The following is a 14,827-nucleotide window of genomic DNA, read 5'->3' on the forward strand; positions in this document are numbered from 1 at the left end:
TTAACGAACGATTTGAAGGCATTTTGAGTATTTTGAAGTAAATTTGGCAAATTTCGCAGCTGTTTTAATGGAAAATTTTGAACTCGCTTTGCTGAGAAATGGCGATTTTGACTTTTTATAGTTTTCGAGGCACCCGTCGATATCGAACAGTAATTTTTCTCTCGCTCTTTTCACTTGAGATTTCAAAACTCTTCTCCGTGGCAATCTCAAGAATCACGCTGATTGTGACGCTTTGTTGCCTCTGTTGAAGCAATTTGACAGCATTTTACTTTTTTGGTGATTTTGTTTGCAAACAAACTTTTCTCAGTGGAAAATCAGCAAAATACAATTAAATTCTTATCAGAATGTAAGTTTATCAGTAATTTCATGCAATTTGAATGTTGCACGAAGTGTGAATGATGAAATTGCGGCTTTGCTCGATCGTTTTAGCGCCAAATCCAGTGCGTCAAGATGCACCGACGCGGGGGAAAGCGCATCCGGATGATGGAGGCTTCCTTCAACGAGCAGATGGCCGAGAGGGCGGAGAGCGAGTCGGATCACGGCGACAGTGAGGCGTCGCCCAACAAGAGCGGCCGGATGACGCGATTGCGCGCCCGCGGCGGCGTCCGCGACAAGCCGCCCATTATTGACGACGACATTGACGATCTCATCGCGCCGCCGGTGGTGAAGAAGCGCAAGCAGTACACGAAGCAGCCCAAGCGGGCGCCGGCGGAGCCGCGCGAGCGCGTGGAGCGCGAGCCCAGGGAGCGAGTGGCCACGGCCACGGAGAAGGAGACGCGAGATGTGACCACGGACGAGTCCAGCCTGTACTACATCGTGAGGCACAGTAAGTCCTCCATCGCCACCATCGTGGACGACTGGATTTCCAAGTACAAAGTCGACAAGGAGACGGCGCTGATCGACCTGATGCAGTTCTTCATCAACGCGAGCGGCTGCAAGGGGAAGATTGACCACCAGCTGCCGGCCATGGACCACACGTCCACCATTCGCAAGATGACGGAGGAGTTCGACGAGGAGAGCGGCGAGTATCCGCTGATAATGCCGGGTCAGCAGTGGAAAAAGTTCAAGCAGAACTTCTGTGACTTTGTGCAGACGCTCGTGAAGCAGTGCCAGTATTCCATCATCTACGACCAGTTCCTCATGGACAACGTCATCTCGCTGCTCACGGGCCTCAGCGATTCGCAGGTGAGGGCGTTCCGGCACACCGCCACGCTGGCCGCCATGAAGCTGATGACGGCGCTCGTGGACGTGGCGCTGCTCGTGTCCGTGAACTTCGACAACGCCGCCAGACAGTACGAGGCGGAGCGCCTGAAGACGAGGGATCAGCGCGCCTCCGACCGCCTCGAGTCGCTGATGGCCAAGCGGACGGAGCTGGAGGAGAACATGGATGAGATCAAGAATATGCTCACGTACATGTTCAAGTCCGTCTTCGTGCATCGCTATCGTGACACTCTGCCGGACATCCGAGCCATCTGTATGATCGAGATTGGCGTGTGGATGCAGAAGTTCTCGCAGAACTTCCTCGATGATTCCTACCTGAAGTACATCGGCTGGACGCTCCACGACAAGGTGGGCGAGGTGAGATTGCGCTGTTTGCAGGCTCTGCTGCCGCTGTACGCGTCGGAGGAGCTGAAAGGGAAGCTGGAGTTGTTCACGTCGAAGTTCAAGGATCGCATCGTGGCCATGACGCTGGACAAGGAGTTTGAGGTGGCTGTCCATGCAGTGAGGCTGGTCATCAGCATCCTGAAGATACATCCGGACATTCTCACAGACAAGGACTGCGAAATTGTGTACGAGCTGGTGTACTCGTCCAACCGGGGAGTGGCCCAGGCGGCTGCCGAATTCCTCAATGTGCGCCTCTTCCGACTGGACGAGGAGGCGATCAACAGCACCGTGACGACGAAGAGGGGAAAAGTGCGTCTGCCCAACACGCCGCTGATCCGGGATCTGGTGCAGTTCTTCATTGAGAGTGAACTGCACGAGCACGGAGCGTATCTCGTGGATTCCTTCATAGACAGCAATCCCATGGTGAAGGATTGGGAATGCATGACGGATCTGCTGCTCGAGGATCCGGGTGTGACTGAGGAGCCGCTGGATAACAAGCAGGAGTCGACGTTGATTGAGATTATGGTGTCTAGTGTGCGTCAGTCAGCAACTGGTGAGCCTCCGGTTGGTCGCGGGAGCAACAGGAAGATGAATCTCTCGGCGAAGGAGCACAAGGTGGTGCAGGATGACAAGCAGAAGCTCACTGAGCACTTCATTCAGGCGCTGCCGAAGCTTCTCTATCACTACTCAGCGGATGCTGAGAAGCTGACGAATCTTCTGGCCATTCCGCAGTTCTTCGATCTCGACATCTACACAACGGCTCGCCAGGAGGGCAATCTGCAGGCGCTGCTGGACAAGATGGCCCACATCATGACCATCCACACTGATCGTGACGTGCTGGAGACGTGCTCGAAGACGCTGGAGTTCCTCTGCATGGAGGGCAGCGCGATATACACGAAGTGCGACGTGGCCAGATCCACGATCATCGACCAGTGCGTGAACAGATACAAGGAGGCCATCGACGACTGGCGCACTCTCATAGCCGGCGAAGAGGTGCCGGATGAGGATGAGATCTACAATGTGGTGAGCAGTCTGAAGAAGGTGTCCATCCTCTTCTCCTGTCACAATCTCAATCAGTGGAATCTCTTCGATTCCCTCTTTCGCGACATTGACGAGCTGCAGACGGGCGAAGTGGGCGAAGCCACGCTGCCCAATGAGGCGCTGATCTACTGCATCGAGGGATGCTTCTTCGCCATCAACTGGGCTCTGCACAGCCTCGAGAACTACTGTGACACGATGATGCTGACGCAGCAAACGGAGGAGTTGCGCGCCAACATCCACAAGTATCTCGATGCGTGCCGCGGACTGATCAATCGCGGCGCCAGCGAAGACATCCAAGAGGCCGCCTACATCTCCATCTGCGACTCCCTCATCATCTTCTCCGATCAGCTCTCCACTCATGCACAGCATCTGCAGCGTCTGGAGTACGAGGCGTCGCTGGACATGCAATCCGTGCTCAATGACTTCGTGCAGCAGCACGTGTTTGCGCTGCAACAGGACGAGGGTCAGGATGAGAGGCGCATTTCGGAGTTGCACAAGAAGAGGAACTTCCTCGCCGGCTACTGCAAACTCATCGTGTACAATATCATTCCGACAAAGGCTGCGGCGGACATTTTCAAACACTACTTGAGGGTAAGTTGTATCGATTGCGTCTGCCTTTCATTTGGGGCTCAAAGTGTGTCTCAATTGACGCACTTTCCTTATTGATTTCCTGCCTTTCTTGCTGCTGAGGTGTTTTCTGTGCCGTGGGAGATTTTATTTTATTTTCTAATTAGGCTTTTGGTTGCGTGACTTGAGCATTTGTGGCGGGAAATCGATAAATGCTGTCTGACACGGTTAAACATTTGCCTTTTTTCCCCCAAGATTTGATGCTCTTCAGGAATTCTATTTGGGATTTTTGTGCTGAAGATCAGAGAATCTTATTATTGTTCAATTTGATCTATTTTGCGGAATGCAACACTGTTTTCTTCGCTTGTCGCGACTGATTGTCTCTGCGCTGTTTCCAGATGAGAATTCCCGATGAAATCACTTCACGCCTCATCAATTCCTTCCACTGATGGCCACACAATTTTCCTCACATTGATTGGATCTTGATGTTGTTTTCCTTTTGCAGTGTTACAATGAGTACGGTGACATAATTAAATCAACGCTGGGAAAGGCGCGTGAGATAAACAAGGTGAATTGCGCCATGACGATGTGTCTGAGTCTCGTCACAATGTTCAAGGAGATCCAGGCGCGCTACAACACGCCACGCATCTCCAAGTCCGTGCAGGAGTTCTCGGACTTGCGTGAGTTGGCCAAGCGCTTCACGCTGTCGTTCGGCTTGGATGCTGTGAAGAATCGCGAGGCGATCACGGCTCTGCATCGCGCCGGCATTCTCTTTGCCGTCACGCAGCCGACGGACATGGCAGAGGAGCCACACACGCCGCCGCCTTGTCTGCTCTTCCTCGAGATCATCATGGAGTTCACGAACAAGCTGATCAAGCAGGACAAGCGACTGGTGCTCAGCTTCCTGGACAGGCGCATTGCGTCCGAAATGCCACTGCATCGCGGTGAAGATTGGCAACCACTGATGAATTATCGCAATTCGCTGCTTCACGGTGAGTCTGATCAGCCGGCGGCGGCGCCCAAGAGGGCGTACACGAGGCGCCGCAAGGATCATGAGCATCCCGAGGATGCGGAGGATGAGAATGAAGATGGAGCGGACTCAGACACGGAAATGCGACGCTAAAGCCGAAGGATTGTAATTTAACTTTGAATTCCATACTTTGTGTCAGAAGAAATGGCAGAATTTTTTGAATAAAAGATCCGTTGAAAGATATTTACAAATGCACGCATTTTGCAAGAAGTTCAAACTTGAGCTGTTATTATTTTCTCAGTTTATTATACTTTTAAAATCAATCAATTTTTACACAATACTATTATAGCCCCACACATATACACTTTTATATATATATCATGTTTTTTTGTCATGTAATTTTTTTACGTTTAGTTTCTTTTTTCTTACTCAGAGATTCTATGTTTTTTTTTCTTTTTAATAATATTTTCCCTTCGATATTCTCTATACGCAAAATCCATTTCCAATTCGTTACATGCTGTCCTTCCCGCCAAAACATCCTTGGAACCATTGTTTTATCTTCCCAAATTTGCTACAATCCTCATTTTTATTGTTTATTCCTCATTTAAATACATGTCATTTCAATAGGTATGTAATATTTGAAGGTAATATTTCACTTTTTTTTTTATCATTTACTATATAATCTGATAAGTTTAGTTGTTTTTTTTTCTCATTTATACTTTAAATCTTGCAATTTGTTAACACAAAAACGAATCTTTGATAAATACATCTTTTCAAGCATTTTCTTTTTCTCATAATTCTCATAAATATGGAATTATGAAAATAATTTGCATTTAACTAAAAAACGGAAAATATACACATTTTTTTCTCTCTTTCTCCTCTCGCTTCAAAAGTTTTCTATTCTGCAGAATGTCGTTGGTTTTTTTCAATAGTTTTCCATTTTTTTTCAATGTCATTTATAATAATTTTACTTGTCTTTGCATTTTTTTTTGTTGTTTGTTTAAATCCACTTTTGAAACAGACATTTAATTAAAAAGAGATCAAGAGGAAACAAGTTTTTCCCTATGTTTATTTTCTTCTCCCACCTCTTTTAGTCACTAATTTGTTATTATGCGGTTAATTTTGTAATTATTGTACTTGAATTCTTGTAATTCATTTCCAATCTCTTGTTCTTCATGTTTTTTTTTTCTCTACAAATTATTCATTGTTCGCCCCTTTTCGGTGTGCTTGAAGAAAGGACGAGGAATCGAATTTGTTTTTCCAGGGTGAAAAGTCAATGAATCATTTGTGGGTTCTTTTTTCTTTCTTTCTTTCTTTCATAATATTCAAAAGATAACAATTTATTTCTCTTAATCTTTGCTAGGCATTTAAAATTCTAATTAAATGGAAATTTGAAATGTTTCTTAGTTTTTTTGGGAGGGGAAAAAAGAAATTTTATTTCTCAGTGCGAAATGTTTGTTTTTTTCTTCTTCTTCAAAAGTTCTGAAATTCTCTAAAGTCAGTGCTTTATTTTTTTTTGTCAAAAATTTATGAACTTTCAAATTAATACATTTTACGCATCTTTTTCTCTATAAAGTTTCTTTGCTAATTAATGAAAAAGTAGATATTTTGCCATGCTAAATTTTCATTAATCATTGAATATAGTTTTCTTCTTTTCCTTTTAATATGCTAAATTAACGTCTTGTCGACAATCACTCATTAAATGGATTAATTTGATTAATTCTTCCCCACCCGTTTCACATGAGTGATCAATTTATTTCTCATTAAAATTTCATTTTAATGTATTTAATATTCATGTGTGTCTCTTCCTTTCTCTTCTTTTTCTCTTTCAAATATGTTATTTTGCCTTATTAAATGTTAGAGGAAACTTTATAAGATTAGTGATCATCCTGGCAAAGTCGCTGCTTGCTTAGTTGATTGCGCGATCGTGGGCGTGGAGATGATCATCGACAAGAGCGGCCGGCGCGGCGGCGGCCGGAGCAGCGGGGGCGGCCGCCGCGACTGGTGCCTGAGCCACCTGTGGCGGCGGCATGTAGTACTGAGGTTGCTGAGCCTGATCCTGTGGCATGAATTTGGCTGGCAAAGACAAAGAGGCATCATTATAATTCCCCCCCAACAGAAATTGCTCAATCCGCAAACATGTGTCTTCGTCATATTATCATAAAATGTCTCCGGGGAGACTTTCTAGGAAACAAAAAAAGAAAAGTATAGAAATTCCACAAAATAATAGTAAATATACATTCAATTGAACTCGTAATTCAGGATAAATCTTAGCCTCTGCAGTTTAATGGCAATTTCTCTAAATCAGAAGGCATTCCCACAATGCTAAGACGAATATATATATTCACTTGTGTTCTAATCAGAGTCTTAATGTTTCACTTGTCCTCCAAATTACGTGTTCAATGTGATGTCTTCAAAGGAGTTTGTCATTTCGTTTATAGCGAAAGGTTGAAATTTGTGAGAGTTTCTCAAGAAAACTCTCATTTTGAGCCATTTTTCTGTTCCATTCATTAAACAACTCCAAATTTATGATTTTTTAATGTTTTTAACTATGACAAACTCCTTTCTTTGTTTTGTAAGGTTTTTCACATCAATTCAAGTATATTTGTTGCTGTTGTATCAAGAAAGAGACGCTTTTGTATGCTGATTTGAGACAGAAATGAGAGTAATTGTAACTAAAAAATATTTAATTTCAACTGTGATTTTGTGAGTAAAAGTGATTTTTAGTGGTTGAACAGGTGAATGTGAATTAATTTCCTAATTTACCATATTTTTTCTTCTTAATCTTCTTTCTGTATTTTTGATTATTAAGTAGTTTGACGTGTATCAAGTTCAGAATTACGTTTTTCTTTGAACAGTTTGACTTTTCATTTGATTTGGAATAATTGTCTCAGAGATTTTGCTGAATAAAGTGTAAATAAAAAGATTGAAGAAGGGAAAAAGGAGAAGTTATAAAACACAAAGTAGTAGAAATTGTGACGTGTCTGGTGTCTTTTCCTCAAATTGTATTATTTTTCTCATACAAATTATCATCACAAGACATTTTTTCTTTTATTCGTGTTCAACTAACAGTGATAAAAACATCAAAAATTAAACTTGAATAATACAGAAACATTTATAAGACAAGTTAAGCTTGCTAATCCGAATAGCAAAGTATGGAATTTGGATTGAGAAATATGTATTTTTCATTGATTTTGTCTTGTAGGAGAGAGATTTCATTTGTACAGCAGCTACAAGCTACTACTATCTTGGATTACCGTGCAATACACAAAGAAGGGATACACAATACCAAAAGAAACACAATTATGTACTCATGATAGATGAAGAAAGACATCAGATTCAGGGGTCTTTGGCCCCCTTGAAAGGTTATTTGAAGCACATAAAGTAAGAAATATATTTGATAAGGGAAAGGAAGGAAAATTACATCTAATTCAGAGAAAAAAAAGTATAATATTTTATCAGCTCGTAAATAAAATACACAGAAAGGAAAGAAAAAGGGAAATAAATGTGGAAAATACAGAGAAAAAAAAGGAAAAAAATACTGAGATTAAGACAATTGGAGATGAGAATAATTGTTAAATACCACATTTTGCACGACAATTATTTTTATACAAGTAATTTCGAATAGTTTTTATCGAACCTGATTAAGATTGTGAGTTTGGTATTTAGGCGAAAACTGATGAATTTTTAATACATTGTTTTATTAGCCGTCTACATGAAGTTTGCTAAAAAAAACAGATGGGAGACAAAAGCATCAATTTTGTGATTAATACTTTATCTTCAAATTTCATGTCTTCACTTCTTCGTCTTCTTCTTTTTTTCTTTTTGCTTGCAACTCTTATTCATATAGGAAAATTAGTACAAAAATGTTGTTGGTCATTTGGCGAATGAGATTTGAGAGAAAGAAAAGCATGGGATTGAATGAGGATGACAGCCTGTGAAGCAATGTTATCACTTCTTTATATGTCGTTCTCTGCTGAGATGAAAATTTATATTCACAGCAATTATTCCAATTGGAAACTTACCTACAATTATCGCAAGTATAACGAGTCCAATGACGCCCATGATTATCATCATCTGAAATGAAAGGAAGGATTCAATTCAATGCGACCCTCTTGCAAATGATCAATTTTGATATTTGCTTATCAATTTTCCCTATATTTGAGATTTTCCTTCTTGTCGACTTAAATGTCATTTGCTGTTTATCATGAATATTCCATGGACTGTTTGCCACAATATTCATTGATATCTCCGAAGCTGAATTACTCCTCAGAACGGAAACATTTAATTATACATATTGCTTTACTTAACTTATGACCTTTTCACAAATTCATGCTGTATTTTTTTCCCCCACAATTTCACCCCTCCCATTTTTGCCCTTTTGCCGACACGACGGTGGGAAAATAACAAATTTCAATAATTTTCAGTGTGGGAGAGAAATTTCAAAATGCGTTCGCTGCATTTACACAGACTGGCGTGTGGGTGTTTGTAATTGATTTTCATTGAATAATTAATAAAGTGCAAACTCATTATCACCTTTAGATTCTGCAACCAGAATTTTCGTTTCAATTTGCCAGCTTGCTGTTCAAATTGTGACGCGCCCTGCTGAAGAGCATCAGCTCGATCATCCAACTCGGAAAGCTTCTGATCTCTCTCCAGGACCTTCTCCACATTCGTCTTCATGATGTCCACGACCTACAAAGCGCCAGAGGAGGAGTTTGTCAGTGAAGAAAGGGGACAAATCTGCAGTTCAGCAATTAATCTCACCTCATCCACCTGCGCCTGGGTCTGTTGGAGTCGCTTCTGAGCCGCTATTTGTTGGGGTGTTCTTGGTCCACCGACAATTCCATCTTCGTTGGGTTCACCGCCGGGAGCGGCAGGAGCGAGTCCATCGGGAGCAGCCCTGAGAAACACAGCAAAAGTATCAGTAAATCAGTCTCAGACTGACGCTCTGACGAAGCGAGTAAATTGTTTGGCATTAGACAGATTCAAGTAGTAAGAATAAAATCGTCTTAGAGAGACTGAAATCGATCATATCCCATTAATTACATAAAGTTTTACGCAGAAAAAAGGTGTTTGATTAAGGTATTATTGAGAAATTTTACAACTTTTTACAGCGAGAAGAAAAGTATTTATTATAAAAGGCAAAATTTGATACTTTTTTTTTGCTTATAAATATGATTTTGATTAAGAATAGCAACGAACACTCTATAAAAGCATTATTATCATTATTATATTGCCGCTAGAGGGCAGCAATGTAAACTTGAAAGGCATGTTGGAGTTCCGAATGTATTTTCTCCTCATTTTAGGTGTTCAAATCCAGCTTGTGGCGAATTTTGTGTCTTTTTGAATATTGAATATTTGAATTTATTTGAAATTTTTTAATTATTTTGTTAAAAATATTGAAATTTTATTATTTTATTGAGTTTTACATTAAAAAACATGATGAAAAACCAGTATTATCCCGAAATTCACTGGAAATGTGAAAATAGGCGAAAATAATCTCATTCGCTCACCGCAATATTGCTCGCGAAAAAGAAGGTGTCTCATTGTGCAATTAATCCCCCCGGGAAATGTGCATTTCTGTCTGAGTGTGGAAATGCCGAGAGCGAGAGGGAGAGATTGCGGGTGCGAATGGTTGGGAGGAGATTGAACGTCTGTGTGGGGAGACCGACAAAGTGCTGCTTCTGCTGCTGTTACTGACGCGATTCGTGTGCGGATCGATAGGCCACCGAAGGCGCATGCCCAGCAATTTCCCATCCACCGAGAGACTTCAATCCGTCGTCGAAATTATGAAATTCTTTCTTCGGCTATGCATTTTCACTTTAAAGAAGAAAAAATGCCAAATCGGAATGTAGCCCCGGAGAGATGCCTCGCCATTTGCTCCTCTCGTCTTCGCGCATCTCTTGAGATCAGGATGTGCTGGTGAAAAAGGATGTCGACTGAGCCGGGATGAGGTCATATCCTTCGGAAGTCGACAATTGGGTATTATCCACTCTCAAATACGCATTCATTGTACCCTTGACAAATGGAGGTCGTCCAGTGTTTCGGCGACAAGAGAGTGTGGAGTGTGATGAGTGTGATTTTTATATATAGACTCATTTGCATTATTTGCCGAAACCCTTTGCCCATTAATGACTAAAGAATTTGATGATCGCTAGGGAGACATTGTACACTTCACTCGCCCATTCATGAAAAATCGCTAGGTTCCTCAACTTTTTCTCCACTGCGTCAGTTAGCGCGCTCCATTCATGAAATTTCTCCTTCGCAGCACGGAACAGGATTTTCCCGGAAATCCCAGTGAGTTAATAATAGAATATCACGGGACAAAAGGACATCGCGAGTGTTTATGGCAGATTTTAACACCATTTTTTTTTTTCAATAAATTGACAGGATATTTTCACGAAGCTTTTAAGCTCTTTGATACTTTATCAAAAGCTCTGCAGGCGCTCTTTGAATAACACATTTAATTCGTCTGATGTTAATAACTCATAACGATTGAATATTTTTCAATATTGCAAAATTAATTGTAGGTTTTTAATTGTTTTTACAGATATTTTTCTGATTTATTTTTCAATGTTGAAGCAAAATTCCAAAATAAATTGTCGTTTAAGGTCTGAACAAACTTACTCAATCTCAGTTTGTCTGCAAAAATTCAAATGTATTTATTTTACAATTATAAGTTAAGGTGAAAAGGTTAAAAAAAGAGGCTAAAAGCGATAATATTCCACTCAATTGTTATTCAATCTTATTCGGTTTTACAGTGATTTTTTATATTGAAAATTTGAAACCTCTTTTGGCTAAGCAAGAAGTTAAAATAGATGATCAACGAAGTTTTCATTTCGAACTTACTCCTTTTCAGTAGTTCTGGAAAAAGTTACCAAAAATTTACTTTTCTGTTTTACGATTAAAGGATAGAATTTGATTGCCTTAACACTGATTTGCAAGAAATTTTATACTCTTTTGAGGCATTTTTGATATGAACTAATAAACTTACTCCTGTTCAGTTGTTCTGAAAAATTAACACGATTCACATTTACTTATCTGGACTTACTTACGGATAGGAAAAATAGGTAAAAAGCAAAGAGCAAGAATTTTACTCTTCCGATTTCAGTGCTTTTTATTATTCTGTCTTAATTAGAATCCGTATTTGAAATGTATTCGATTTCAATAAATTGTAGCTTAGCGAGAAAACACGAACAGGTATTTTGGAATTAATATTCAAACTTACTCCTGTTCAGTTGTTCTGAAAAATTAACACGTTTCACATTTACTTATCTGAAGATTAAGAAAAACATGAGTATAAAAGCAAAGAGCAAGAATTTTACTCTTCCGATTTCTGTAATTTTTATTTTAAATATTCTCTTTTAACTAGAATGTATTCGATTTCGCTGTTTCAATAAATTGTAGCTTAGCGAAGACATATGAACAGATCTTTTGAACATAATATTCAAACTTACTCCTTCTCAGTTGTTCTGAAAGAATTATCAAAGTTTTATTTTTCCCTTTTATTACAACTAAATGTAACAATAAATATCAAAGGCAGAGAGCTTTTCGATTTATTAGAATTGCCATTGTTCATGGTTGCATATTTTGGAATGAAATGAGATTATCAAGCTTATTTTAAGCACTTAATTTTTTGATTTAGTTATGCTAAGCAGTGTCAGAACGTGTATTTTTAACTTACTCGGCTTCGGTCGACCTGTAAAAATTAAAATTGTCTATTTTTACCCATTTATCAAGCCAAAGGTTAAATGTAGGTCAAAAACGAGAACCTTTACTTTTGAACCTTCCAATTCAGTTATCGGTTTTGGGAGAAATTCTTCAATTGCTTTAGCGAATTTTATTCTTATCCGAATTTTGGTGATCCTTGAATATGTATAAAATGAGAATGAGTTAGTCAAAAAAACTATTTTCTATTTGCACAATTGAGGTTGAACCAATAGAGTTTTATTCTTGAAATAACTTTAGGATTACCTACAAGTGTAATATGTAATTTACGTAATTTCTACAACACAAAGCCCGTTTTTTTCTCTCAAATCTCAGGCAATGTAAAATGTAGTGTATTTTGGGGGGAAAAATCAATATTTTCCCTCAACACATCTCACCGAATACAATATTCATGGTTAAGATATTTTTCCATCCTCAATTTTAGGAATTTTTCCTAGAGAGAAATTTCTCAGTTTTGTGTGTGTTAGCGATGAATTTGGGGAATGAAAAGTGTGGATAAATCGAAGGAATAGCGAAGGGAAAAATCATGGAGAAATGCCAAAAGTGGGTGGATGTTAAAAATGGAAAAGTTGCGGAAAATCAATAAAATGGGGACATTTTCAACTTACATGTTTCTTCACAATCTACAAGTCCACACTCAATCAGTGACGCTGAATTATCTTCTCCAGTTGTAACTCTGTGAACTTCTAATCCTCTGTTTTCACTCTACAAATGCGGAAATATCTCTCTGAAGACTTTTTCGAAGAGACACTTCCTTTTCTACCCTTTTTCACACAGACACTAGTTTTTGGGGAGAAAGAAAAAAATTTTCCACCCAATTTTTCTCTTCTCTCTCCGCAAATTTCCACACTTTTCTCACACTTGCACGCCCAAAACAAACACGCAAAGACGTCCCAAACCGCAGTGATAAACCGAAAATAGTGAGAATTTCTTGATGATTTTCAAAATTTTCACTCTTTCACCCCGGAATCAATTTTATTGCGGATGGGACGTGCGAATATCTATAGCAATATCGAAAGACTGAAAGGCAAATGAAGACAGCAGAGAAAATTTCCCCAAACGCATCCGAAATAGCGGGAAATTTTCATCAAAGGTGGCGTAGCAAGGCGCTTCGTGTGCTCATGCTCAGATGGCATTGGAAAAAAGGAGTGGGAAAATGACTTGAATTCAATTGAGATAACCTGGGAAAACGGCAGGAAAACAGAAAGAAGCAGTCTATTGACTGAAAATCAATTTAATTGGCGTAATCATCAGAATACCCAGCGATTTATCCGTGATTTCTCTGCACTCTGTGCAATCGGACTGCTGGGTTTGGATAAAAATCCTCAACCGCTTCCGTCGATATATCAATAATAATCGATTTATAAACAATGAGAGATCATTTGCAACGCGAGTGAAAATAGTGGGATAAAAAGTGAGAAATCTCAAGCCTTCAGGCTCCAGAGGAAACTTCAGCGCCCTGCAGCGAGTCCAGTGTCCTTTGGGAGATGAGAAGATGATAAGGTTAGTGAAATTGCACTCGAAACATGATAAAACTGACATGATTTCCTATCCATGTTCGGGAAGCTGTCCGAGGAGCATCAGAAGCATGTTTGAATGCTATTTAAGCTGTTTTGTGTTCCAATTGAAGTTGAAATTAGTTCAATGGTGAAAGACCAATTATTTGTGACTCTCCGATGGCGTATTTGTCTAGAGAAAGTGTGTTGGTAAGTATTTTCCGGCATATTAATCCTATCAATCGGCGGCCATATGAAAAACCCAATTGCAAATGCCATTAGAGAGTCCACTGGAATTTGATAAGACAAATCTACCAATTGTACACAATTATTCTATTTCTCTCTATCCAATGGGCTTTCGTAATAGTGAAAACACAGCATTTGTAATTTGTAATTTGTCCACGATCATCTCTTTCTTCCCCTCGCGTTTCGTGTATTTTCCTTCCTACTCTGTCAGCGTCCGACTCTGACATGTCGAGACAGCCACTGTGCGAGTAGGAAGGAAAATACACGATACGCGTGGGGAAGAAAGAAATGATCGTGGACAAATTACAAATTACAAATGCTGTGTTTTCACCATAAGTACAGTTTTTTGTGTGACTTTGATGTTTTGAAACAAATCTCTGTTTAGGAAGTAATTCTGAATGACCGACAAATGTAAGTGTTTTGTTTCTGCATGTTTTTTTCGATTGTTATTGAATTGATTTATTTTGAAGACATGAAAAAAATGCAGTGAAGCTTACATTTCTCTCTCTTCTCTATCTATTTTTACAGATAATAATAGCCTTACTTCTATTGTGCAGTTCTACCACCCTAACTGTGTATACATAGTAAATATGTACTTACTAGTCAGTGAATTCGATGTGAAGCAGATGGAGCGTATTTTCTTCTTCATGGTTGTACTGTCAGCCGTCTTTCCAGTTGCAGGTGAGAGAACAGTTTCCTTGCGATAGAGTCAGTTTCCCTTATCTCTGTTCTCTGCTCCCTAGACGGCTGTTCCAGTCGCCACAGACGACCAATGCCCGTACCTGAGTTCAACGCGTGTAGTGCGCCATACAGCACCGCGTACTGCTTGAACGGCGGCGCCTGCTTCAATTACACCATCGGACAGCTCCACCTGCCGGCCTGCCAGTGCGCCCCAGGGTTCATGGGCGAGCGCTGCGAGCTGAAGTACTTGCGGCACCGCTTGGCGGCCACGAGGGGCGCAGCCCTGGTGGGCTTAGCCGCCCTCGCGGTGGCACTCCTACGCAGCGCCATCTCCCGCGCCTATCGCTAGTCTTTAGTAAGTCCTTGTTAGTTGTACAGCTTATTCTTCCTGTACCCGCCTAGTATTGCTCAATGTGCCTATATACATACGCGGTATATAGTGAATTATAGTGTATTGTAAGTTGAAGTGTATTATTTAAGTATGCATAGA

At 40.4% G+C, this 14,827-nt stretch overlaps 3 protein-coding genes across 8 annotated transcripts; 2 read left to right on the forward strand and 1 right to left on the reverse strand.

Moving 5' to 3' along the window:
- The first annotated feature begins 256 nt into the window (after positions 1-256).
- On the forward strand, positions 257-5,935 carry LOC132264317 (cohesin subunit SA-1). Its single transcript, XM_059764456.1, has 3 exons — positions 257-346; positions 430-3,237; positions 3,719-5,935. The coding sequence occupies exons 2-3, from the start codon at positions 451-453 to the stop codon at positions 4,334-4,336; spliced, it is 3,405 nt and encodes a 1,134-aa protein (XP_059620439.1). The 5' UTR covers positions 257-346; positions 430-450; the 3' UTR covers positions 4,337-5,935.
- LOC132264319 (vesicle-associated membrane protein 2) lies at positions 4,562-12,941 on the reverse strand. Of its 6 annotated transcripts, XR_009468529.1 has the most exons (10): positions 12,523-12,941; positions 11,871-11,885; positions 11,644-11,658; positions 11,415-11,429; positions 11,181-11,195; positions 8,951-9,086; positions 8,720-8,878; positions 8,209-8,260; positions 7,824-7,908; positions 6,149-6,259 (listed from the first exon to the last, which is right to left on the reverse strand). XR_009468529.1 is itself a non-coding variant. In XM_059764458.1 (9 exons), coding segments are annotated over exons 1-9 (576 nt in total). In that variant the 5' UTR covers positions 12,525-12,941; the 3' UTR covers positions 4,562-6,092. The 6 variants fall into 6 exon arrangements, 5 of the variants coding, with proteins under 5 accessions (XP_059620441.1, XP_059620442.1, XP_059620443.1 ...); XM_059764458.1 differs by lacking the exon at positions 7,824-7,908 and having other exon boundaries at positions 4,562-6,259; XM_059764459.1 differs by lacking the exons at positions 7,824-7,908; positions 11,415-11,429 and having other exon boundaries at positions 4,562-6,259.
- A 337-nt stretch (positions 12,942-13,278) lies between these two features.
- LOC132264321 (protein spitz-like) lies at positions 13,279-14,803 on the forward strand. The gene is made up of 3 exons (XM_059764463.1): positions 13,279-13,417; positions 14,185-14,337; positions 14,400-14,803. The coding sequence occupies exons 2-3, from the start codon at positions 14,247-14,249 to the stop codon at positions 14,684-14,686; spliced, it is 378 nt and encodes a 125-aa protein (XP_059620446.1). The 5' UTR covers positions 13,279-13,417; positions 14,185-14,246; the 3' UTR covers positions 14,687-14,803.
- Positions 14,804-14,827: the final 24 nt, after the last annotated feature.

The sequence above is a fragment of the Phlebotomus argentipes genome, unplaced genomic scaffold (assembly GCF_947086385.1).
Source record: "Phlebotomus argentipes unplaced genomic scaffold, Phlebotomus argentipes genome assembly contig_32, whole genome shotgun sequence".
Taxonomy (NCBI): domain Eukaryota; kingdom Metazoa; phylum Arthropoda; class Insecta; order Diptera; family Psychodidae; genus Phlebotomus; species Phlebotomus argentipes.